Raw genomic sequence first — 26,377 nt, 5'->3', positions numbered from 1 at the left:
AAGTTAAAATAAAAAGCGTACCATTTATAGTAGCACTAAAAAAATTAAAATACTTGACATAAATCTGCGTATAGGACTGTATCTGAGAACTACAAAGCCCAAAATATTTGAAGTCAGAGAAGATCTAAGTAGATATACTGTAGTCAAGATTTAGAAAACTCGTCTTAATTTTCTCAATACTCTTAAATCCTCCCAATTTGTTCAACACAACCCTAATCAAAATCCCAAGCTTTTTTGTGTAATTATTGACAAAAGCTGATACTAAAATTCGCATGGAAAGGCAAAGGACCTAAGATAGCCAAAGTAATTTTGAGAAGAACAAAAAGTTGGATGATTCATGTTACGTGATTTCAAGGCTTATTATAAAGGTACGGTAATCGAAACTGGTATTGGCGAAGGACTCCCACTGAGCTCGGTGGAACAGAAGAGTCCAGAAATATACCCACACAAATAAAGTGAACTGACTTTGAGCAAAGGTGCAAGGCAGTTCAGTGGAGAAAGAAGAATTTCAACATGTGGTGCTGGAGAAAGTGTCCTCCCACACACAACAAAGCGAACCTTGACATACCACACATCTTACTAAAAACAAACTCAAAATGGATCATAGACCTAAATGTAAGATACAAAACCACAGAATTCCTAGAAGAAAATACAGAGGAATTCTGCATTTTAATTTTTATGTAATGACATCACAAGCACAATCTGGAAAAGGACAAAAGTTTTGTAAAAGCTGAAACTGTATAAAAACTAAAAATGCTGTGTGAAAGATACTATTAAGAAAACGAAAAGATAAAATTACAGACTGGGGAAAAAAATATCTACAAATCACACAAAAAATTTGTACACAGAATAAAGAAGTTTTCCAACTCTTGACAAAAATAAATCACCCACCCAAGCTTTAAAAAATGGGCAGATTATGTGAATATTGTTGCATATCTACTCGTAGTGTTGACTATAACATTAGGAAAAGAAGCTTAATGCAAATTAAAATGAGGATGATCTCTCACACCTATTAGAATGGCTTAAAATTAAAAAGCTGATGGTACCAAGTGCAGATGACACGACCGAACAGAAACTCGTAGTCACCGCTGAGGGGAATGCAAAACAATAAAACCCCTCTGGAAAAGTTTGGAATTTCTTATAAAGTTAAGCATCTGCTTACCTTATGAGCCACCAATCACACTCCTAGGTAGTTCACCAAATGAACTGAAAACAAAACCTGTGTTTATAGCAGCTTCACTTATAATTGCCCAAAACTGGAAACAACCCAGATTCCTACGACAGAGGAGCAGAAAAACAGGTATAAAACCACTCAGCCATAAGAAGGACAACTTCTGAGTCTCACAGCAACAGGCACGAACCTTCCATGCATTTTTCTATGGGTAAAAAGCCAGACCCACAAGGCTACGTGTTATATGCTTCCATTTACAGGATTCTGGGAAAGATTAAAATTAGCATAGAAAACAGATGAGTGGTTGGGAATGGGGAAAAGGGTCAACTACGAAGGGGCCACACAAAGGAATTTTTAGGTGTCGAGACGGTCTTCTCTGGCCCTGTGGTGGGGGATTCGTGAGTATGCACTCGTCAAAGCCCAAAGAACTGTGCACGCTAAAAAGTGACTCTGTATGCACATTAAAATAAAATCAGCCAGGACTTTGGAGGGATTCCGGTTTGGAAGGTAGATAATGACAAATGAGTCTACTCGTATTAGAAACATATGCCATATACTCACTGGAAGGGATGGCTAAGAGAGGAGCTGACCCATGTGACTTTGAAAAATGGTGTTCTGACTGGATCCCGTAAGGCTCAAGACAACTTACAGAAATTGCGAAATTTCACAGGTTCCGGGTTAGCAACTCTCAAAGTACAATGAGAAGCATGTGCAAGTCAGAAAAAGCAGTTAAAAATAAGCTGTGTCAGAATTAACCTTGTAGAGCTGGACTGGTGTCCGAGAGCTCTAAGAATTCATGCTTACATTCAGACGTAGATGTTGTGTTTCTGTGCACATGCGTGGCAGACGCCTAGATTCCTTAGCTCCAGCCGCCGACAGGGCCTGCAGGGATACTCGGGCAGCCACGGGCACATCTGGAACCAGTGGTCCTTGGAGAAATGGCTGATTCTAGAACCAGGGTGGAGAAAATAAAAGAGCCTGGAGCACTGTGTACTGCCAGAGAGTAAGGAAGGTTTAAGAAAGAAAAAAGAATGGAAGAATGGGAACAGGTGAAAAGGACAGGAGCCATCCATCCACGCTGATCTAAACAGATGACTGAATAAGAAGGGACTAGTCTTCCTTCTAGCAGAATCCCAGGTCATGGATGTAGAAGAAATGAGGGAGACGGACTCTCACCGTGAGAACACGGCAGGCAGTACCCACTGACAAGTACTAAAATGAGTGGGCAACACACTCAGGAGCCACCTATCAGCATAGCCTCCCAAGTATCTCTCCCACAGCATTAATTATCATGGTCGTTTTAATAGGTGCCCCCAACAGAGGTTGAAGCTTATCTTCTACCCTTGAGCGTAGGCTAGGCTTAGTGACCCCACTTCTAACAAAGAGACCACGGGAAGCAAAAAACAGCAACTTCACTGAGGAGAACACGGCAAACGTTGCCTTCAACAAACGACCAGGGTGATGGTCGTGCTGCGATGTGAGGACAAGGGCACGTCATCCCTGCAGTGTCCTTCCTGAAACCCCGGACGCCTCAGTCCGACCATGAGAAGACGCTAGACAAACCCAAATTATGAGACATTTACAAAATACCTGACCAGTACTCCTCAAAAGTGTCAAGGTCAGGAAAGACAAGGAAGGATGGAGACCCGTCACAGATCACAAGACACTAAGGAGACTTGAAACCCTAAAGCGATGTAGCGTCCTGGAGTGGCTCCTGGGACAGAAAAGAGATGTCAGTGGGCAAATAAATCTGAATATAGGTCAGATTTGTAGTCTGCAGTTAGTCAACGGCACCGTTACCAAAGTTAATTTCCTAGTTTGGATAAATGTCCACAGTTGGAGAAGATTCTACTACAGGCATCTGGGCGAAGGGCATATGGAAACTGTGTACTTTCTTTGCAACTTTTCTGCAAAACAAAAATTATTTTAATAAACCTACAGAAGGAAACATATACACTGGTAACAGATTCTGAAATTTAGCTATTATTAAAAAGGACCCAGACATGACTGAAGTTCATTGCTGGATGGTGATAAATGGTCACCATTAAATACTGAGGTAATTGCAGTATCAAACAAAAGCCCCCTCAGAACAAGAGAGAGAGAAAATCAGCCTTCTTGGGCTCCATTCTCACTCTTGGTGATGATGTGCAAGAAAAATTCACGGTCTTTGGGTGGAGAGAGTGGGGAGGAGCAGAGAGAGAGGAAGGAGGGCAGGGCGGAGAAAGAGAATCCTAAGCAGGCTCCGTGCTGCCAGTGCAGAGCCCAATGCGGGGCCTCAAACTCAACAACCGTGAGATCATGACCTGAGCCGAAATCAAGAGTCACATGCTTAACCAACTGAGCCACCCAGGCGCCCCAGAATATAGTCTATTTCTGTGAACTCTGTGACCAGAAGTAGTATATGAAAAATTTCCCAGAACTTCCTATGAATGATAATGGCCTATTGTCTGAGTATTACGCATTCAGGAGGGGAGCTGGTTCAACATCCTGCTGAGCAGGTTCCCTCCCTGGGAATAAGGCGACAAAAAAGCAGCAAACAGAGGCTGAGGACTCCTCTCCCGTGCAGGACCTTGGCCTCCACCCCACCGTGCTTCCCGAGGACATTCGGGAGTGGTGTTCACAGATAAGAGCCGCTGTCATTCTGCCTTAGTCCCATCACTGTCCACATTTCTGACAATGCTAGCCCCTAGGAAAGAAATAAATCTTAAGACACGTTGTTTTATTTCCACAATTGCTTAAAATATTTTATTAAAGACAATGCAATTTAGCTAAAAATATTTATTAAAGGGGACGATATATAGTAATGTATTTAAGGCACATGAAGAAGTTTTGGCATTAAGTTGCAAGAAAAGGAATACAAATTATCCCAGTAAATTTCAGACTCTATTACATTAGCACACGTAGTTTTTAAAAAACGTTTCAAGAGCACCAGTAATCCATCCCCGATAAGGCACAAGCTTCATGACTCGGTGTCCCCATGCTTGAGCAGCTGCTGTCTGGTATACTCCCAAATCAGCAGCGCCCCACTCACGTGGACGTTGAGTGAGCGGATAATACCCTGCTGAGGGATTTCCACGCAAACATCCAGCTGCTGGATCAGGTTTGCTGGAATTCCTTCACGCTCGTTTCTGATGAAGAAAAATGAGAGAAGAAAGGTTAGTTTTTGTGTAAGACACTAATTTTTTCTTAGCTGTCATGAACGTCAGCGCAGAGCCAGATTAACAAAACGAAGTCTGTGGCCCCGGGAAACAACATGGAGATTTAAGGGTTGATCTCTGTTCACCTGACCATCCCAAACAGGTGACAGAAAACAAAAACCAGGGGTCTTTCCATAAGCGGGACACGTGAGAAGTCCTGATGTGGGCGTAACATCAGGAGTCTCGGTGAATCCTAAGATTTCCGAAGCATTTTCCAGACCGACTGCAACGCATCTTCTTACCCCAACAAGAGCAGAGACCGCTCAGGAAAGCTGTACTGGGTTAGGTCTACGCTTCTGGCGGTTTGTTCCACACCGATGACGGTGTAACCTTCCGATTTCTTCTGTTGCAGAAAATCGATTAGCTGAGGTGGTCTTACCTTAAAGTGAGTTTTAAAACAGAAGAGTAGTAAATTATTCATTTATAGCCTTGTCTGGAGTAAAATCAATTTCATAAAAGTTTTTTTGAAACTCAAGTCTTTTTACAAGGAAAAGGAATTATACGCCATAAAAAAGAATTCTCCCCAGCATCATATATATTTATAAAAGTATTCCTAAGAGTGAGTTGCAACTCACAGGACATATGTTACTGAAAAGAATTCTATGTTATTGAGGATCTCTAAAAATACCACAATGTGAAAGATAATTTGGACTAGGAGAACAGAGGGGACTGTATTTTAATTTAAGTTTATTTTAGGCTGTTTGAGGGCTGGACAACTGTAAAATACTCCAAAAGGACAGACACCTGAAGATAGAGGGCAATGAAAGATTTTAGTGAAGAAACATTTTAATAATAAGTTACTTTCCACCCACCTCCACTAAAGGAAGCCACTGCTCGGCCGAAACACTCAGGCACTGAAACTGCTTGTCTCGGGTGCACTGCAGGCTGCCTACTGTGAGCGCCGAAGCCCCGAACACCTCGCAGGTGCGGCACAGTCCTGGCAGAATGGGCCGCGTTACTGTTTCGCACGGTGCCGCGCTCACTGTGGCCCACACATCCCTCCAAAGCTCCCAAGGACGATTAAATGTGGAAAAGACAGGCAAAGTGGCATGGGACTGATTGTAGGTTTTCAGGATCCAGAGATTTTAAGCAACCCCCCTGGAAAACTAATTTTACCTCCTAAATTAGTTGGCTTATCAATGAGTGAGGCCACTACAATCAGTCTGCTAATCGACTTTCCAAGTTTGGCAACACGATCCTGAAACACGAGCTCCAGATCTAAATCTGGAACGTTATTTTTCCACGGGATAATCTTCTTCTGAACATCAGTCCACTCTGACTGGTCATCTGCTTCACCTGAGTTAGAACCTGGGAGGGAAAAAGAAAATAATCCCGTATCTAAAAATCTATTTATTTAAATACACACTTTTTTTTTAAGAGTTTAAAATGATAGTTTAGGATGAGATTCATTAACTAAAGAACTTTACTTGGATTGGGACACAACTGCCATTTTCAATAGTAATTTTAAATGTTCCAATTCAACTCTAACAACCAATGCTACATTTCATGAAAATTTAAGATGCACTGTTGTTTACGTTTTAGCATATGCAAACTTAGGAAGCATATTAGTATCCACAGGGTCTCATAGTTTGGTAAGATTTTCACATTTTTTCTTAGAGGTCCATAAAACAATGGTGTATCTTAAAAACAACAGAGTATTAGTATGGAATTTTCTGTAGAAATAGTGTATTCCTGAAAACAAATAGACAGTCTTTATCTTAAATTATTGGACAAGTACTTGGGCGAACTTTTCTAAAACAAAGGATATTCTCCGAAGCGATGCACCGAGTACGCAGAATGTTGTTGACCTCTCTCATGCAGTGTTGTGAGCTGTAGTGCGGGACTGAGACTATCCTTCCAGGCCCTTCCTCAACTGCTCCACTCAAAAGTGTTCACTGAACCATCAAGGAGCACTTAGCTCACGGGGATGGAAGAGACACACAAATACTAGAACACGGTACGACAGTGAGGGTAGGTAATGTCTGCTGGGGGAGGAAGGGAGGCGCAGAGACCCAGGAAGACTCAAGGGAAGTAAGAGTTTGCAAACAGAGAGGGGGAAGGGCAGCACTGACTGTGGGGACGGCGTGTGCATGGGCACAGGACGTGGAACGAAGACGACGGGCAGTGGCAGGACTTTGGTATAAGCTCACAGCCTGCCAGGATGGAACGAGGTGGCTCAGACCATGCGAAGAGCATGAAAAGCATGTAGACAATGATAAAGAATTTACAGGCAGGAGCCATTAGAGGCTGTTGAGAAGGGGGAGCACAGTACTGGTTTTGTGTTTTAGGAAAAACCCCTCATAAAAGTGAGGTGGAAGATCAGCCGGAGCCTTTGTACCAGTCCAGGCAAAGACAGAGACCGTCTAAATTAAGGCAAGAGCAGAAGCAGCCAGATCTGGGAGGCAGAATTACCACGATTCAGTAACAGATCAATGTGGCTGGCACGAGGGAAAAGAATGACCTCTGTGATGATCCAGTGACACCCATAATGGAAAGCGTTTATGGAGGAGGCAAGTTTGGGCAAAGAGGGAAATCCAATTTGTGTATGCTGAGTTTAAAGAGTTTATGGTGTATCTGGGTGTAAATGTCCAGCAGGCTCAGGAAAGAGGCCACAGAGAGATACAGATTAGAAGTTAGGCTAACTGGCAGTGGTTCTGCATTGTGGAAATTAATAAAAAGGTTCAGGGAGAGCATGCAGAATAAGGAGACCAGGCCCATGAAAACATTCAGGGGATACAGACACCTAGTCCTGCCATAAATACCGCACTGTGATACCCTTCTCCTTACCACACACCCAACAAAACAGACACAGACCTCCTCAGCATTTTTCCAACCAAACAACACCTGATTTCCCAGCTCCGCTCTATGGCCCAGCTCAAACCAGCTGCCCACATACGTCGTCCTTGTCTCTCCTCTGTCTCTGCTCAGCCTGCCCTGGCGGGGCTGTCCCCACTACACTGATGAACTAGCTTTTGTTGCCATCTTTTGCCCCCAAATCTCCCTGACTGATGTCCTGCTTTGGGAAAGCCCTTTCTCCAGATCTCTGCTCGACCTGCTCTCCCTTCACATGGGTCTCTGCTCATTGTCAACTCCTGAGAAACGTCTCCTTGATCCTCTGTCACTATCTCTATCTGCTCTGCTCTCACGGTACTGTTTTCATAGGAACGTAAGCTCCTCGAGGGCAGGGACTTGGTCTATGTCTAGCACACAGGAGGCAATCGCTAAATCTCTGTTGAAGGAATGAATAAACTTAAGGTGGTAGGTCGAAAAATGTATTCACAAACCATCTAGAGTGTCTGATAAAAAAAATTCTCCAGACATAGTGACTTAAAATCTAAGGGTGTCCCCCAGTATCTGTACTTTAACAGGCTATCCAAGGGATTCTTGAAAACATTAGCATTTTAGAGGAGTACAGATCTAAGGGACAAAGAGGGGAGCTCCTGAAGGGGCTCAGAAGAGTCAGACTGAGGAAGAAAATCATAGCAAGACGCTAGCAAATACATGCCCCATAAAGGGCAGTCCTTAGACTTTGTGAAGGAGGCGAAAAGACCACTTCTGATTTTCTGAAAGAAGCTTCAGTGGTCGTGGGTCAGGGAGGGCCAGAGCAAGCAGCGGCACTGCGACAAGCGTGGGGACTGTGGACCATGGCTACAGTCACTCAGATCAGCTGTGGTGTGAGAAGAGGTGGCATTCGTCCTTGGATGGGAGGAAGAGGAGATGAGCAATGAAGGAAATGAGAAAAAGGCCCCAGGGAAGCAGGAAGTGTAACAGAAAGTTGGGGAGACAGGAGAAAGAAGGCTGAACAAATGGGTGAGGTCCAACCAGTCCCCACAAGGGACTAGAATCAAGGGCTCTGCTTTACTCCTAAATGGGCAAAGAAGTGAGATTTCATAATTTGGCCCTTTCTAAAATCTATACTTTTACAGGAATATATATAATGGGAGAGTGATAAACAGTAATAATATTTCAAAAAAAAGAAAAGCTACTAGCTTGATATAATAACGCAATCAGGCTCTCTTGGCTTTTTAGAGCAAAGCTAACAAATTAAAATTGCTAGTTAGTTATACCACGTTTTTTCACAGTCTTTTCTCTAAGCCATCAAGCAGAGTTCACTTCAGTGAAAAGTGGTCTTATCAACTATGTGTTCTCAGTAACTGCACTGAGTAAGCTGAACCAAGTCAACAAGGGGAGGGAAAAATAAAATTTTTTTTTACCTATGTCCTGCTGAGCCCAGTCACCTGGTTTTCGTTCACAAAGTTGAGTTGGAGAAAGATACCACTGAAATCCTGAGTCTAAAGGAATGTCCGTGAATCTGGTAAATTTACCAATGGCAATCCATTCATCTTCAACAAGGCCTGAGAGGCGTGGAAGGATGTAAAATATGGTCTGAAAAGAGAATTGTAGAATCTCAAATTTTTTTCCTTCAAAAATAACAAAGAAACACATGGTAACATGCCTAAAATACAACTTTTACTTACTCTTACTGATGTATTCTCCCAAACTACCACAATGATCATATTATGTACTTTTATGTACATTTTATCTTGTAGCAACTCTCTCGACATATTTCTCATCTACTCTAAAGAATCAGGGGATTCATTTAGGAAAGCCTTGAGGGCAGGCACATCTTCCACCCTGGTACTTCTGTGTAATAAACCACTCTGTGCTTGATAAAAGCAAAAAGTGTTCAGTAGGATTGAGCAATATTCATGGTGGCAACATTTAGATAAGTGCTATTTATTGATAACCGGACACCTCCATAAGCGGTCAAAGTCAAGCTCTTTTGATGCCAAATCTTTACTCTTGTTACCATGAGACAAATTTGGAATCTAAACTTTGCATTGGCCGTAGATTAGCTGTGACGATAGGCAAACCACTTAGGCTTTCTTGGCTTCAACTTCCTCATTTGTAAAATGAGGATAAAATCAGGTTCAAATGGCACATCGAGGTGTCTATAAACTGCACGTTGTGACACCACTGAACATGGTAATTATTTAGTCATTACATAAACTATCCCCCTTTCCTTTCTTTACCTACGAAAAGAAACAGAACCAGAGAATCATCAAAGGAGAAAAGGCACATACAAAACAGAAGCACAAGTAACAGGCAATGTAAAAATGAAATGACGAACACCCGACAACGCGAAGCCTTCATGCTGGCCCTACTTGTACGAATTTAAACTGGTGTGAGGACCGCCCCACAGTGTCCACGGAGTAGAAACCAAGTACAGTCCAAATGTAGAAAGAGGCGGAATTTGTGAGCCGTTGTGTTATTTATACATACAAGTACAGCTCCTATCGTTCACGAGGAACAGAATACACAGAAAGGAGGCAGTGAGGAGTCGGACAGGGAGGAAGGAAAGAGGGAAGAGGGACTTACTCCTGCTGCAGAACTGAATAGAGAGTGCTGACTTAACACTAGAGAGCTAGTAAGAGTCCTTCAGAAAGATGTCAAACAAAGCATTCTGGGCACTAAAGAACACAGAACAGAGCATGTTAAAATAATCGAAAAATCCTACATTTTTTGCAACGAAGCAACAGAAGCACACGTTAATATTCTGGAGCGAATATCTCACAATATAAAGATTAATATTTTTTTAAAGACCAGCTTATTAGTAACCAATCCCCCCAACTGCATATGCACAGCAGCTCAAGTTACTGTGGAAAAACCCTAGGTCACCTGTTTTAAATTCAAAGGCAGAACACTGGAGAAAGTGACACGACTTACACACATTTTAATAATCTGTATATTAAGTTCACTCACATGCTAATTGTAATAAACGTGTTTTATGATTCTTAAAATTAAGTGAACACCTTTGGATACAATGAACGCAGGGGTGTGTGTGTGCTGTATAATTCTAGTCACCCAGCATCGGGAAAATGCGAGTGACAAAGGGACAGATCTTTTTGCTTTCACAAACAGCTTCGTCACAGCAAAATCTCACCTGCACACACGTTCTCACCCATCTCCTTTTAATGTCAGAACAGATTTCTGTTTAGAGTTAAATATTCCCCCTTCCAGTGTTTACAAGCCTGAGAAATAGAAAGTGACGGTGACTCGCCAATTTTCACTGCCTATGAGCGAAATGCGAGCAAGAGTCATCTGCACGAAGTGGCAAAGTTAAACTTAGGATTTTACGCCGTGAGGGTGATGCTGTAAGGAGGAAAAGTTCACCTCGTCATAACCCTCCAAGAACTGTGGCAGAAAGGGAGCGCCAGGATTAAAGACACAGTAGGGAATTTACAAACGACACTCTCCACTCACCTCCAGACAATAATCCTTAAGCGGGTGAAATGTTTCAAAAAAGAAATGCTCTTGGATGCGTTGCCAGTTCTTCTTGGCGTTCCTAAGGAGTAAAGATACAGTGTGAGGTCCAGACAAGTGAGAGAACTCTGGTGGGGGGCGGGGAGGGGGAATCAATCAGATAATCCTAGGGAGTGCAGAGGTTAAAATGCATGGAAAATCTTGGGAATTTTATCCTAAGGTTTATACACCCCCTGCCTACCTCCCAGATCAACGTACTTCATACAAACTGACACTGAATTTGACATTTTGAAATGAAAGTCAAAGAAATGACTGTTTCACAGTCCCACAACCATGACTCAACAGGACCCGAAGCCAGGTCTCCGTGCTTAAAAATACAGAGATCACTCCCATAGATGGTGCAGAGGCCTGCGCTCCATCAACACTGATAGGATGCGGAAATGGCTGTCCGCTGGCAGTGATGGGGAGCCCTCACAGGAGCAGCCTGTGACATGTAGCACTTACGTGCTCGGGGCAAAAGAGCTCTAAAAGGGAACCGTGTGAGAAACCTGTCCTTAAAGAGGACAGTCCTCAAGTCCCCACCTGGCAGTAAGCGCTTTTCCTACCGCGAAGATTCACAACGCACGCCAAACCACCGGAGCTCCTAAACCACACGGACAGAATAGGGAAGGTTTTAAAGTCTTAACACATCTGCCACGTTTTCAAAGGCAAAGGGGTAGGGATAGAACTCATAACCCAGCTGGTGGCAGGTTGCAGTGTGAATTCGTGATCAACAGCCCATAAGCCAAGTAGTTTCGAGGCTCCCACGCTGGCCTGGCCGGTGTGCCTTCCTTACCCCTCAGACCCCCATCCCGCCACCTGCTCTGACAGCCGAGCCTCCGGGCACTGCGGGGAGAGGAGAGAGTTCTCACCTCCCGCACCTCCTACCACCTGCCTGCTTGGCTCCCCACCCCAGGAGTCTCCTAGACCCGGGCTCCTCTAGCCTGGTCAAAGGGCTCCGTGTCTTATAAAAAAAGAACCGTACTGAAGCGCCATCAGGTGGGGCTGGAGAGCTAGCCTGAGGCCCACCACATAAGGGGACACCCACGCACAAGGGGATTCCTTTGGGGGGCAGGGGGCCGGGACGGGGGGAAGGAGACGGTCTTGCCTTTATCTGACACCTTTCTGCACTGTTCAGCTTCCTAACCACAAATCCTTATTTAAAAACAACTAACGTGGGGCACCTGGGTGGGTCAGTCGGTTAAGCGTCCAATTTCGGCTCAGGTCATGATCTCACAGCTGGTGAGTTCGAGCCCGTCATCTGGCTCTGTGCTGACAGCTTAGAGCCAGAGCCTGCTTGCTTCCGATTCTGTGTCTCCCTCTCTCTCTGCCCCTCCCCTGCTTGCACTCTCTGTCTCTCTCAAAAATAAGCATTAAATTTTTTTTTAATAAAAAAAACTGATGTTACCAAAGATAAAATACAAGCCCTCCTTGACACCACATCCTCTACAGCTGTTCTATGACAGTTCACAGAAGAGTTTTGGGAGAGAATTATCCCCTCAACATGGCTGTGTTTTTACCTTCTTCATTGTCTTTTAAAGACATGATGTATTTCAAGTATGCAAGTGAAGAAACTAAGCTAATAGGCAGCAATGAGGCCATCACCGGATTTAACATAATATATTGTCCCAACCACTCCTAATCCACTTTCATTTGGTTTCTGCCCCACCAATAAGGCTACTGAAATGGCTCCCCCTAAATCCAGGGGGTGCTTTTAGGCTCTCATTTAACTTACCTCAAACCTGTCCATTTCTCTACCCCCCAGTAACCTAACACATGACTTCCTCCCATTCTTTTTTTTTTCTTCTAGTTTATTTATTGTGGGAGAGAGAGACAGAACATGAGCAGGAGAGGGGCAAAGAGAGGGAGCGAGAGAATCCCAAGCAGGCTCCGCGCTGTCAGCGCAGAGCCCGACATGGGGCTCAATCCCACGGCCCTGGGATCTTGACCTGGGCCCGAATCAAGAGTCAGACACTTAACTGACGGAGCCACCCAGGCGCCTCTCCTCCCATTCTCTCCTGCGGTCCCCTGATCTGTTCTTCACACTTTAAAAAATGCAAAAGCAAACCCAATGATGTCATTCCTGAATTTAAATAATTCACTCAACAGAAGCCCAACCGGCCTGGCCTCTGCCCCTCGCTTCCTGCATGCACTGCCCTTGGGCAGACCAGCCCTGTTCAGGGCTCTGAGTGCACCATGCACACCGGCACACCAGCTTCGGGCCGCCCAGACATCACCGTCCTCCATTCCTCCATAATGGAAACATCATGTGACTTAGAAAGGCCTCCCCTCACCCACCCAGCCTGGAGAGGCCGCATTTTCTCATCACGATCCTTCCTTTTCCACTGGGGTACCTGCCATGATTTAATTTATTATTTGTTTTTTTTTTTTTTTTAATTTTTTTTTCAACGTTTATTTACTTTTTTGGGGACAGAGAGAGACAGAGCATGAATGGGGGAGGGACAGAGAGAGAGGGAGACACAGAATCGGAAACAGGCTCCAGGCTCTGAGCCATCAGCCCAGAGCCTGACGCGGGGCTCGAACTCACGGACCGCGAGATCGTGACCTGGCTGAAGTCGGACGCTTAACCGACTGCGCCACCCAGGCGCCCCTTAATTTATTATTTGTATGAGTGTTTACTTGATGTCCCATCCACCTGACTGGGAGCCACACGGAGATGAGAACTGTGTCCACCTTGCCTGCCGCTGATGCCCCACAACTCAGCCTGCATCGGTCACAGAACCGATTCTGCCATGCATCAGAAGAGCAGAGATGGTCCGATGCCCAGGGTTCCTTATCCTTATTGGTTAAATCTCCTACCTGGTACGAGGATTTTGAAAAGAATTAAGTTACTTTGTAGAAGAGTGTTTCACTGCTTAAGAAAGGAGCCGACCCAACTGTTTTTAGAAATCAACACACAGCTGCCCAGGAACTCTGACCAAGATCAACCACCAACCCAAACATCCCAACAGCAAATGATAAAGCCCTGGTTTCATCATAGAGAAAACCGTAAACGGACAAATGCCTATCCGTATGTAAAATGTATTGGTTTCCCTCAAACTTCCTTCCACCAGGGGAAGGCGGTGTGCTCCCACCCACCCACCCACCGAGGGGAAAGGAGACCTGCAGGACTGCCCGAGAAAGAGGAGGGATTCCAGCTGCCACCACCTATCTGGAAAGGTAGGAACTCTAAGCACTGCTTGGTCAGCTACTAATTTTAATGATCAGTCTTTGTCGTGACCAGAATTTCTATACAACGAACTGTGTACAATGTGTCACAGGTGACCGGCACCTTCCTTTGCACTTTTGTCCCTCACCTGTGAACCTGCCCTGTGTCCCCAACCTAATTCTCTCTTCTGGTTTTTCCCTGTTGTGTCTCACGCAATTGTATTTTAGTATTTGTATTTGCTGAATTGAGTGTCTTCCTCCTGACACGCCAAAAGCTCCCTCACCCACTCGATCACCTAAATGCCTCTTTTCAACCAATGTATGGGAAGTAAAAGCAGGCAGAAGGGCTATCGGGTACTTTGTGGCCGCAGGAGTACCTCAGTCCTGGCCCCACATGAAACTTCGTAAGGACTCAGTCTTATTTACACCATCTGTTAGCTTGATGGTCAAACAAAGACCCCCCCCCCCATATGTTACTGGTTTTCCAAACACTATTTCATGTGCTTAACATGCTGCCTCAAACCTTTATCTGTCTGTTTATAAGAATTTGTAACTATTTTTGAGCTTCTGAAAGAAACTTTTTATGTATTGACTGATATTGCCTGGGTCTCTGGAAGTTATAAAAATCCTGGCGTTCTTGGATAGTGATAATCAATGATAATCAATGATAATGAAGAAACAATAAAACAACAACACTCCCTTAGAGCTGGGGAAACAAGTTCAGATACCAGGAGACAGGATACTCGAGCCTGCCTTTGTGCGCTGAATTGAACAGGGCTGCGTGTGGGAGAAGCGGCCTGTATAGAATACCGAGCCGGGTGGCCTCCCTCCCCCATCCTGTACCAGTGGCATTTTATCTGTTCGATACTGAGCCTCTGTGCAGGATTTTGTTTGGGAAATAGAGACACTCGCTTAAAAAAAGGAAAAGAGAAAAGCTTCCATCTTTAATTAGTACACCTGGGCAGTTGGGAGCACGTCTTTAAAGCCAGATCGTTCTGCTTCCCAGCGCTTCTTTGACAACAGAGGATGGGGACATTCAGCTCTACTGAAAAGGAGTATCTAAAGGTATGTAAAACATTACTGTAAAATAAAGGATCAAGGATAAGAAAACAACGACGAAAAAGGTTGAGATGGAGCTGACCACAATGAGAAGTGTGACGGAACGAGGCATCCCGCGGTGCTCTGCCCATGCCCCACCTTATCCGAGCTCCAATATCCACGCGCAGAGTGATGACAGGCTAACGGGACAGAGGCACCTCCTCGTCCCCTCTGCTCTACTGGAAGTAAAGTGAAGGGGAGGGGGTCTGCTTACCCTGCTCCAGGCATGTTTTCCACTTGACTAAGACTGGACTCAATAACAGAAGTCAAAGCGTCAAATTCTTCAACGTGCCATGTCTTACACATGCTCCAGATTTTCTTAAGGGCCACTAACGCGTACAGGCGGATACTAAAATTGTGACTGAAGCACCACTGCAGGACGATGATAAAGGCTTGCTTCAGAATTGGTTTCTGAAAAGAAAAGGCAAAGATTCTTCAAATGTAAACCCGGGCCCTTGACTGTAGAACCACAAAGCAGACAGAAGATGATCTGATTTTGCCGGTTCTGCATTAGCGGGGCTCCTCAGACACACCCAGAGTGCTGGGGTTTGGGTCTCCTTGAGGGAGAATTTCCTCACAGCTCCAGGTTCTGCTTACAACGCAGCTGCAGTACATCCTCCCCACACTCCAGCACCTGCGGTACCATGGACAGCACCTCCACCCAACCCTTACTTTCCCACAATACATCCTCCCCACACTCCAGCACCTGAGGTACCGTGGACAGCACCTCCACGCCAACCCTTGCTTTCCCACAATGTGTGAACGACAGCCCCCATCACGTATGACCTTTCCCTGGGCTGGAAAAGTCAGAATGTTCTCTAAGAGCCCCACTTCTGGTGCACTCCAAAGTGCTTCTAGAGCAAGGCATCTCACACAACATTCTTTTCCTCCTCGTCTTTGATGTGAATGACTGTTTCCCCAATGGTACTGTTGGACTCATGTGGCACTGAGTGGTGGCAGGAAAATTAAAAGGTGGGGAGAAATATAACAAAGCAGTTTAAACTTCCCTGTAGTCTTTTCCTGTGAATTCACAGACTGTTCTATCTTCACAGCCTGCAGACTTCATGCAATGCCAGTCCCTGATTTCCAAAACCACACAGTTCCACAGATATCGAAAGGCAACAGAAGCGATGTAGATTAACGTGGAAACCAGATGGACTGAAACTTTTAATAAAATATCAGGAGCTACCTCGCTGCTTCTACCATGTGGGTCATCTGTAAATGTTTGCAAAGCTGCACCTAGCCAAGAGTCCTGAGGTTTCTACTGAAACAACTGTGCTCACAGAAGACTTTTACCAATACGTGGGCATGGTTAACAGCTCACTTCAATTTCCCAAAGCTCCTCAGAGAAGGACAAAATACAGACATATATGATCCTCTTATTTCATTCCTTTATTCAAAATATGGTCAACAGCTATCAAAGGTCACTGTACTGCCAGCATCACATGGACACTGTTGGGATATGTGAAAGTACACACACACGAAACCGTAATACGTAAACGACCCTCTCTGTGTGATGAGCAACCAACAAAGGCCATGTTTACGTGGAGCAAAGTGTGGTAACTAGTCAGATGGGGTCCAGCAAAAAGGCATCATGTAGGTTCCCCAACATAGTGCTTGAACTCACGACCCTGAGATCAAGACCTGAGCTGAGATCAAGTTGGATGCTTAACCGACTGAGCCACCCAGGTGCCCCAAGGAAGAACGAGTTTTAAGAAGAGGAGCAAGGGAGCTGAGGGGCACACCACATGTACAGCTGAGAAAACCAGGACATGCGGTGCAGAGAAAATATGTTTACTTGGCCAGGAGGAAGATGAAGAGAAGTATCTGGGCGCCGAAGGAAAGAGGCAACTTCCAAATGATACATGATTGAGTATTTAGTTGTATTTTACAAGTTGAAAACCAAGGCAGGTTATCCAAGACAGCCGAAACACCATGAGGAGTGAATTTAAAAATTAAAAGAGGGGAAAGAGAATGTTGATTATTAATTACTAATATATTACAGTCCTTTACAATTTTACGAAGCATACACGCGTGAGTGCCTAACCATGAACACTACTGCTGGTGTTAGTTACGTAACCCCGGTGTTTGTAACACGCGCAGCTTCACACGTGTGTCTTACTATCCATGAGCTCCATGTCAGACAACTCGTGTGAAGATGACGTGTACCAGAACAGCATCAGCACAAGGCCCGGCATCCCAGACACGACATGTCCAACACTGAACTCCTGACTTCTCCCACAACCTATGTGGGGTCCTACTGCCTCCACGCCGCCTCCCTTATTCCATGCCAATTGCTCTGACCTCCCAGGCAGGACAAGACCACTCACCTACGGCCCGCACCTGCTGTTTGTTCCCTTGTCCTGGAAAGTGTCCCACACCCTCATGTGGCTTGCTCACTCACTGCTTTTGGGTACATGTTCAGGATCACCTCCTTGGGCAGGTCTCCCCTGAACCCACCTCCTGAAATAGCTGTCCTGCCCCAGACACCCAATCTTCAGCCCCTTGTTCTGCTTTTTTCTTCACAGCCTGTGTCACCACCTGACAGTATCATGTCTAGTTGTCGTCCCTCCCTGCACCAGAATGATGGTAGAGATGGTTTGATTCACTGCAGAATCCCCAGGGCCTGGAACAACCCACCAGGACACACAGAAGGCACAGGACAAACACTGGAGGGGGGAGGGGAGGAAGAATTGCTCCAAAGTACCCCTCTGACGGGGCCTGCGGCCAGCTGCCCGCACTATACACCCCTACTCCAAGGTCTGGCTTCTCCCGGCTCCCTCAGAGTTTTCTCCCCACCCCTTTCATCCCTTCCCCTGCAGCTTCCAAGCCCTCCTTCCAGGCATGGTCTCCAGCCCCTCACTAACCTTTCTCTCCCACCTCCCTAAGTCACGAGAAAGTCTGCGCCTGTTCCAATCCTCAGCGTGACTTCTGGACCATCACTTCTCCAACGTCAAAGAAAAAGCCACGGCTTTTTCTACCCAGAGCCATGGCCCACACCTTGTCACAGAACCTGTAACTGTTCTCTTTTCTAAAATCTGAAAATCAGGTATTCCTACTGCTGACCCAAAGCACCTGTCTGCAGTCTCTCTCCTGGCCACCCCACCTCTTTGCCTCCTGTACTCATGGAATTCATCTGAGTCACAACCTCCTTGTCGCTGAACACTATGGATAAAGCCCTTACCTTTCCTGACCTTTCCAGGGCACCCCACTCTCTTGACCTTTCTCTCCTTGAGAAGACCTCTTCCTATGACCCTTAGAACACCCCATTCTTAAGGCTGCCCCCCTCGCCTTCTTCCTGTTTCTTCTCAATCTCTTCCTCTCCTGTCCCGTAAATGCTGGCGCACCTCTGGGCTCTGTGCTCGGCTTCCTCATTTTCTCAGGCTACACACACACACAGTCTGCATTTGTTTCCGTGGCTTCAGTCCATTCACGGCTCCCAAGCTTGTGAGTCACAGCTCCTTTTCTTCTTTTAACCGACACGTTCCTGAGATCACTGTAGATGCACATGCAGTCCTAAGAAATGATAGAGAGACCCCCTGTGCCCCGTACGCTTTGCCCAGCTCCCCCTACTGGTAACATGTGGCAAATCATAGTATGGTGTCACAACGAGGATGCCGTCACTGACATCACCCATGAATGTAACCTGGATCTCCTCAGCTTTACTGGAATTCGTTTGTGTGTGACGTGTGTCTGTGTTCAGTCCTATACCATTTTATCACACGTGTGGGTTCACATCCACCATCACGGTCACGATACTCAACGGTTCCGATGTGCAAGGATCCCTCCTGTTGTCCTTTTGTAACCACCCGCCTCCTTCCCACGCTCCTCTCCCCACACCCATTTTTTATACAACTGGCACAGGGTTTTGAAAACTATTTGAATTCGGGGGCACCTGGGTGGTTCAGTGTCCCACTTCGGCTCAGCTCATGATCTCCTGGTTCATGAGGTCGAGCCCCACATCGGGCTCTGTGCTGTCACCGCAGAGCCCGCTTCAGATCCTCTGTCTCCCTCTCAGTGCCCCTCCCCAACTTGCGTTCTCTCAAAAACACACATTAAAAAATATGTATTTGCATTTTAATCTGTCTGAGGTGAGCTTCTGGCGGCCAGTTTGGCAGAAATGGGTCTTCACCACGGAATCACTGAGGCACTGAAGAAACGGGCGCTCCGCTCTCTGCTGCACCACTAAGCTGGGGGTTACCAGGAGCCCTGGCTACAGGACGGTTTCAAAATAGAGGTTTTTGTGTTTCGGGCACTACAGCCCAGGGCTCACCAGACACAGAATGTGGTGAACCCCGACCCACGGCTCTTCGTATCTTCAGCAGGGTTCACCCCGGTTCACCTGCAGCCCCTCAACGCTCTCCGAGATACACTGGCAACAGCACCCATCTATCCGACACACCGTCCCTCCTGGTCTCGCAGCTGTGGTCCCAAAGCCAGTGACAGCTTCTGAGCTGTAGTTCCTATTCAGAGACCTACACGCGGCTGCTGCCTGCCATGCCTATGGGACACCCTGCGGGTGACACACTCATAATCCCATCCACTCATCGCCACCCTCCCCCCATCCTGGTCTACTCTCCTACTACTGCCCTGTTCCAGTGAAAGTCACCACCACCCCTGCCAGCCCAGGTCACTTCCCTGCTTCCCTCCACCAAAGCCATCCTCCAAACTCTGGCGTTTCTCACTAGCACGTACCCGTCACGCCTATCCACCCGCGACCTCCATGCCACATCCCAGCACCGCTCGAAGCATGAAGGTAGCTTCCCAGAGGTTTCCGGTTTTACCCCCATGACCGAACCAATCCTACACACCGCACTCACAACACCAAGTCTGCTCATGTCACGTTTCTGCTGGAAGTTCAGCAGCATCTCCCCAGTGCCCTCTGGATAAACTCCAAGTTCCTCCCATACGGAGTATTTACTGTACGTCTACATCACCGTTGAGTTACTTGACCGAGTTCACACACCACATAGGAAGTGGAGCCAAGATCCAATCGCAGGGCCCATTCACTCAAGCACTGGGCTCACCTCCTCCACCTGCCTGACAAGGGCCCTTCCGTGCTGGGCCCTGCCCGCCCTGCAGCCCCACCTCCACCCCAGCCAGTGTCTTCCGGATCCCGACTGCACCAGGCTTCCCTGCACTAGCCTGTTCCCCTCCCTGCCGTGCAGACCTCTGCACTCAGCTACGAGACTTGGGAGGTCTCGCCCGCACCCCGCAGTCTCGTGCACGCCGCGCTAGTCTGCATAGATCTGCGTCTTGCCTCCCCAAACCTCCACGGTCTAGTGTTGTACTTCGTTACAAGAAGCACTAAAACATATTCTGAATGAATGAATGAATGAATGAGAAAAACGGAAGCCTTGATCCCAAACTCTGACAGGTATCAGGAAGGACTAAGGACAACCGTGACAGGAGAGAAAGTACCTTCCGTGTTATTTAATCCTCACAAACATCCCGCCAAGTAGATAGTACTGTGTCCACTTTACCTAATAGGAAACCCGAAGGGATCAAGTCCAAACGCCTACCTTCCCTTCCCAGTTTCTTACGGCTCCTCTATAACCTTAATCCTCACTCCAGGCTTTGTTCAGATTCCCTTAGTCTTCACTGATGTGCCTGTCCTGATCCCGATTGCACCCCGGACACCACGGTACATCTAGTACCCTTACCCTTACCCTCCTCCCTCCTCTGGGCTGTGACAACTTCTCAAACTTTGCTGGTTTTTGACGATCTTGTCAGTTCTGAGGAGCAGTGGGCAGGGATTTTGTGGAATGTTGCTCGGCTGGGCTTTGGGGGATGTTCTTAAAACCTCATGATGAGACCGGGGTCATGGTGTTTTGGGAGGAAAACCACAGAGGCCATTTTCATCCCATCCTATCAAGGGCACAGACTGTCGTACGACTGACCGCTGTCGTGGGTGCCCCTGCTGCAAGGTCACTTTCCCTTCCACGCTCTAGTCTTTGGAAGGGCATCACCAGGGCAGCCCGCGCTTAAGGACTGGGCGGGTTATGCGCCCCCTCTTGCGGTCAGTGTCCATGTAAGTTATTTGGACCCTACACATCTGTCTTTCCCATTTGTTTATTTAGTCAGTCATTTATTTGTATCAGTATGAACTCATGGATATTTGTTTTATGTTTTGGTTGTAATCCAGTATGACTCTACTGTGTTGCGGGTCTCAGTGTTAGCAACTGGGAGCTCCTGTGCCCCTCTGCAGAAACACCCCGTGTCAGTGTGTGTGTGGAAAGCACTTCTTTTCTGGTACTACAAGATGCTCCAGATTTACCTTGTGTATTGTCTGCCCCAGTTCTAGAATCAGCTGTTTCTCCAAGAAGCCCTGGTTCCTGGTGTGAGAGAATGATACTAGAAACCAAGATCTGGGAGTGAGGTATAGATTACTCGTGAGTACGAAACAAAAATCCAGTAGAATTCTCAACAGGGAAAAGAATGCTTTTATGAACACTGCTCAAGATACACTGGTATTGCCTGTGACCATTTGCCTTGGCCAAGACTCAGCTACACACCGTTCACACTGGAACACTGGCAATGCCACCTCATGTTAGCTGACGAGGTTTGGACACAATGCACAAGACGACAGGACGACACAACGATGTGTGTACTGGAGAAAGGGGTTTTTGATTTCTCCCCCCTCTGCTTTTAATTTCCATAGAACATTTAGGGTTCTGACCTCTGTCCTGTTTGATGGTAGTTCGGAATCTTCTCGGACTACTTAGCACAGACCCACAAGGTTAAGTGCACATATTTCCATACTGTGCGGAAAATGGGAAGTTTTGAGACTGTTCCCAAGAAGTCTTTAAACAAAAACACATCTGTCAATTAAAAATGGACTTTACAACAGACACTGTGAGGGGTATGGAAACAGACTAACAAAAGTAAAGTAGTCTGGTCTTTACTTAGATGTCTGAATTTAGATTTTTTTTTTTTTTAACAGAGAGCACAAGCAGGGGAGAGGGGCAGAGGGAGAGAGAGAATCCAAACAGGCTCCACACCCAGCACAGAGCCCAACACGGAGCTTGATCCCATGACCCTGGGATCATGACCCAGGCCAAAATCAAAAGTTGAACGCTCAACCAACTGAGCCACCCGGGTGCCCCGAAATGGTGATTATTCTAGTCCGCTAATCAGCATTCCTTCTTTTGGATGCTTAAAAGTAAAAAATAAACCTAAAATATGTAATATACACCAGGTGCAAACAGGGCTGGGTGGGAAAATAGCCTGTTATTTATAACAGACCTAGCAGGAGATCTTCTAAGATGAATTCATTTTCAGAACTTGCCTGAATGATTCTTAAGCTATTCCAGCCACCCTGCCACAGGACAGTCCCTTGTCTGTCTTACCTCTCATGGTAGATTGCAAGCACATCTCTTTCCTGCACATATTTAAAATAGAAAGACAACATGTGATGTTATTCGATGCTCGAGCTTGCCTGATCTCTCCAGAAGGTGTTAACACGAGTTTTTACGTAACTGTAACTCACACACTGCCATCTGGCTGACAGACACTGTAAGACACGAGCAATTTTAAGATCATCATGATCTGAGGAGTTAAAATGTGGTGGGGGAAAAGGATGTCAGTCTTAGAACTGATGAAACAGGTTAACAACTGAATTTGACTGCTACCACTGTGTAAAGACAAGAACACAAGAACACTCTGAGAAATTCTAGGAAACCCTTTTCCCCCCGTACTTTTCTTCCACTTTTAACACCAAACAATACCTCTTCTTCTACATACTCAGTTTTCTCCTCGAGTTCACATCTCAGCGTGCTCTTTCCTGTGGGTTCAATAATGCAGAATCTTGCTCTAAATCTTACTGGCAGGTTTTCCTGAATTCTTACCGGCTTTGCCAAATTGATTAACCAGAATTAGCGACGATCTCTACTGGTCTGTGGGGTACAGCGCTACAGAGATGGCTCAAAGCCTGAGAAAGACGAAAGACTGGCCTCACGCTCCCAAAGATGATGACCACAGCTCATCAGCCTTCATGCAAGCTCCTCTGCATGAGCACATGCTCGATAACTATGTCAGTCAAGGAACAGTTAAAGATGCAATAAGAGAATTCCTACCTAAATAATCGTATGTAAATACCTGCATAAAATTGATGACCTATCACTAGAAATTGCCCATTATTTGTCTGCAGATTTAATACAGGCTCAGGCATCCCTCGGTGTGTATGTGTGCAGGTGGGTAACACCTGCCTGCGTATTTGTGTCGTACATGTGCACACTAACAGAGTAGTACAAGGGAAGAGAAGTAGCAAAAATCACAAGAAATACTTACGTTAAAAAAAAATAGTACGGGGTGCCTGGATGGCTCAGTCAGTTAAGGGTCTGGTTTGGGCTCAGGTCATGATCTCACGGTTCGTGAGTTCGAGCCCTGCACTGGGCTCACTGCTGTCAGCACAGAGCCACCTTTGGATCCTCTGTCCCCCTCTCTACCCCTCCCCTGCTCCCTTGCTCTCTCTCAAAAATAAATAAACATTAAAAATATTTTTAAAAATTAGTCCAAATCTATATAATTCTATTTTGATAGACTGCTCAAACTCCTCTTACAGACACATTTAAACTCACCTTTTCTGGAACATTTTGCGTAATGATGTCCAAATGTGACAAAACTGATAAAAATGTACAAATGCTTGTTTTAAGATTTTCTTCACCCTGGAAAAAAGTCAGATAAATAAAATAGTCATTCAAGGCTCACCGTGGCGCTGTGGGGCCCAGAACAGAGGCGGGATGTGAGGTGGCCGGGCCTGGGTGGGGATCTAGGATGAAAGGAAATAGCTTCCTAGAGCCAAATGCCAACACAACACTCAGCAGACACCACAAGGTTACAAATGAATTTAACTGTGAAGTAAGCGGTATGGCCAAGGACACACTCACCTCAGAAGAGACGTGGGCAGCACGGGGAGGGCAGGAAGGAAAAAGAACTTGTGAGAAGTAAACATCATGCCACTAAGTCTGAGATGATGGGGAGGCAGAGGTGGTGAGGCAGAGAGATGGGGGGAGGGGGGTGGATGGTAGCAACAGGCTCAAAAGTTAGACAGGACCTTGCAGATGACTTTAGAGCCAGGACAAAAAGCTACATAAGAGTGTTCAACTGGGGTTCAGAAACCTTCCCAATAACAGGGATTTGGAAGAACACAACATTCCAGTGATAATAAGCTGATGAACCCCAGACAGACTGGAAAGAGACTACAGACCCTACAGTCCAGAAATTGCTCCAAAGGCAAACAAGATGATTAACCTCTTTATGCACCTGGCAGTTACTGGTCTTCCGTGTGCCAGGGATGATGCCAGAAATCAGGGGAAGCAAAATTAGATAAGGTTCCTGCCTTCTGGGACCTTCGTCTAGTGGGGAAGGAGGACAAAATCACCCAATAAAGTAAAATCCCCATTATAACAAGCACTATTTATGTGCTACAAAGACCTCTAATCAGGGGATCTCCAAACCACTCTTCCTTTAAGAAATGACACCAAGGACATGTAGGTGGAGATCTAAAGGAAGAGAAACAGTTCTGTAGATGAAGACGAGAAAGGGCAGTTCAGGTAGAGGGCACAGCTCATGCAAATAGCCTGAGAGCCAAAGGACATGTGACAGAAAAGGTCAGAGTGACACTCAGTCCCATCTGTAGCTGCCAGTGACCCCGGCTCCCCTGTGTCCATGCCCTGATGCAGGCCCCGCCCACCGTCTGAGGCTCGGTCGCACCATCTGCTTTGGCCTGTGCGTCATCAGCGAGCAGGATGCAAGCGGAAGCTGGGGAAGCACATGCACGCCACGACACGACCTTCTGGGTTGCTCGTTCCGGGAGCCCGAGCCACCACAGAAAGAGGTCCAGCCACCCTTGCCGGTCAGAAGAAGCCCGTTGGAAGTTCTAGCCCCAGCAGGCACCACATGGAGCAGAAGTGCCCAGCCAGGCCCATGTGACCCAGAATCGTGAAAAATAAAACACTGTTGCCTACACTCATGTGTTCTGGACTGTTCTAGCAACAGAAAATGGGAGACCGTCAGTAGAAGTGTAAGAGCACCTGAGACCCGCAGGCCATTCTGAAGACTCTTGGTCTTTATTCCAAGAGCAATGTTTGAAGCAAGTGGGTAACCTGACCAAATTTTCATTCTGAAAAGCCTGCTCTGGCTTCAGCATGGAGAATGGATTCAAACGGAGGCAAGAATGGACGCAGGTGGCCCAGCGAAAGAAGGACTGCACTGGGTCACGGCGGCCTGGACCGAGACAGAATGCTAGAGACAGAAGGGAGGCAAAGGAGAAACCCTTGGGATGGAAGGGCCATAGGAGCAGGTCACGGATCAAGGTTTCTGTTCTGTGCAACTCTATGGAGCTGTTCACATAGTTGGAAGATCAAGTGTGGGGAAAATATGAGGCACATGGTGTCAGATATCCAAGTTCCAGATGATCTACAAACATTCAAGGAGAATGTCTGGAGCAGGGTGGGCTGACTTCTTCTGTAAAGGACCAAACAGTGGTCCTAAAAACGTGGCTTTGCGGGCCGCACAGACTCTGTTACAACCGCTGAACTCTGTCATTTGGCACAAATGTGGCCACAGATAGTAAATGGGCAAGGCTGTGTTCCAGTAAAACCATGAGGCCGAACTTGGCTGTAGTTTGCCAACCCCTGATTTAGCACTTAGGGGAAGGTGTCTGGAATCAATACAAATTAGCCATTACATCAGATAAGTGAAACTGTACCTTAGATACACCTGAAACTAGAAAACAAGGAAAAATGAAGGGGGGTTAAAAAAAAAAAAAAGGCCCAGCCTTGAGAAGCACAGACATTTCATGTTTGTATGGGAAGGGAAAGGCTGGAAAGGACACAGGAAAGAGGAAACAGAGGGAGGAGAGGAACCTGGAAAGTGTGTCAATGAACCGAAACCAAGGAAGTCATCAAGAGCGTGGATGGGGCCAAAAGAAGAAAGAGCAGGGTGATGACAGACTCTGGACAGTGTCCTCTGCAAAGCGACAGCGCTGGACTGCAGGGTCGGTGGGAGGAAGTGGGAAACCCAGCTGTGGAATACGGATGCCCCCTGCAGGACTTCTGACTATAACACAGGAGTGAGACAGGGGGACCACAGGGGAGGGGCGGGTGGTGCAGTGCAGACATCCATAAACAATGGAGGAGACGTGAGAACATGGAAAGCAATGGAAACCATTTGGTTAAGAAGGAGAGACTGAGTACAGAAGACAGACTGAAAACAGAAGGTTCCTGAGAAGGCAGGGGAAGAGGAGCCAGAGAAAAAACAGAAGAATGATCTTCAACAAAGATTCAGGTCCTTTATGATACAAGCAGGGAAGAAGTCTCAGATGGATACGGACACAGGCAAATGTGTACCGCTGTGGAGAAGGTAAAGGTATCCCTGTGTGAAGACTTCTGTTTTCTCTGAAAAATAAAAGTTGAGGTCCTCGGCTTCCAATAAAGGA

The 26,377-nt window shown here is 46.3% G+C and overlaps 1 protein-coding gene across 5 annotated transcripts in view; it reads right to left on the bottom strand.

Moving 5' to 3' along the window:
- Positions 1-3,888: 3,888 nt before the first annotated feature.
- Positions 3,889-26,377, bottom strand: part of TARBP1 (TAR (HIV-1) RNA binding protein 1) — a 92,813-nt gene continuing 70,324 nt past the window's right edge. For 4 of the 5 annotated variants that reach the window (XM_045437326.1, XM_045437328.1, XM_045437327.1 and 1 more), the window contains 8 exons: positions 23,517-23,603; positions 15,152-15,348; positions 10,633-10,714; positions 8,583-8,754; positions 5,485-5,676; positions 5,181-5,305; positions 4,611-4,747; positions 3,889-4,299 (listed from right to left, as the gene is read on the bottom strand). In XM_045437326.1, coding sequence (XP_045293282.1) covers positions 4,131-4,299; positions 4,611-4,747; positions 5,181-5,305; positions 5,485-5,676; positions 8,583-8,754; positions 10,633-10,714; positions 15,152-15,348; positions 23,517-23,603 — 1,161 coding nt within the window. In that variant the 3' untranslated portion in view covers positions 3,889-4,130. Of the gene's footprint in view, positions 4,300-4,610; positions 4,748-5,180; positions 5,306-5,484; positions 5,677-8,582; positions 8,755-9,747; positions 9,840-10,632; positions 10,715-15,151; positions 15,349-23,516; positions 23,604-26,377 lie in introns of those variants that run through there. The other variant, XR_006701407.1, reaches the window with a different exon arrangement.

Source organism: Leopardus geoffroyi, chromosome D2 (genome assembly GCF_018350155.1).
Source record: "Leopardus geoffroyi isolate Oge1 chromosome D2, O.geoffroyi_Oge1_pat1.0, whole genome shotgun sequence".
NCBI classification, from domain to species: Eukaryota; Metazoa; Chordata; class Mammalia; order Carnivora; family Felidae; genus Leopardus; species Leopardus geoffroyi.
The sequence above is the reverse complement of the archived record's forward strand: the minus strand, read 5'-3'. Positions and strand labels throughout refer to the sequence as shown.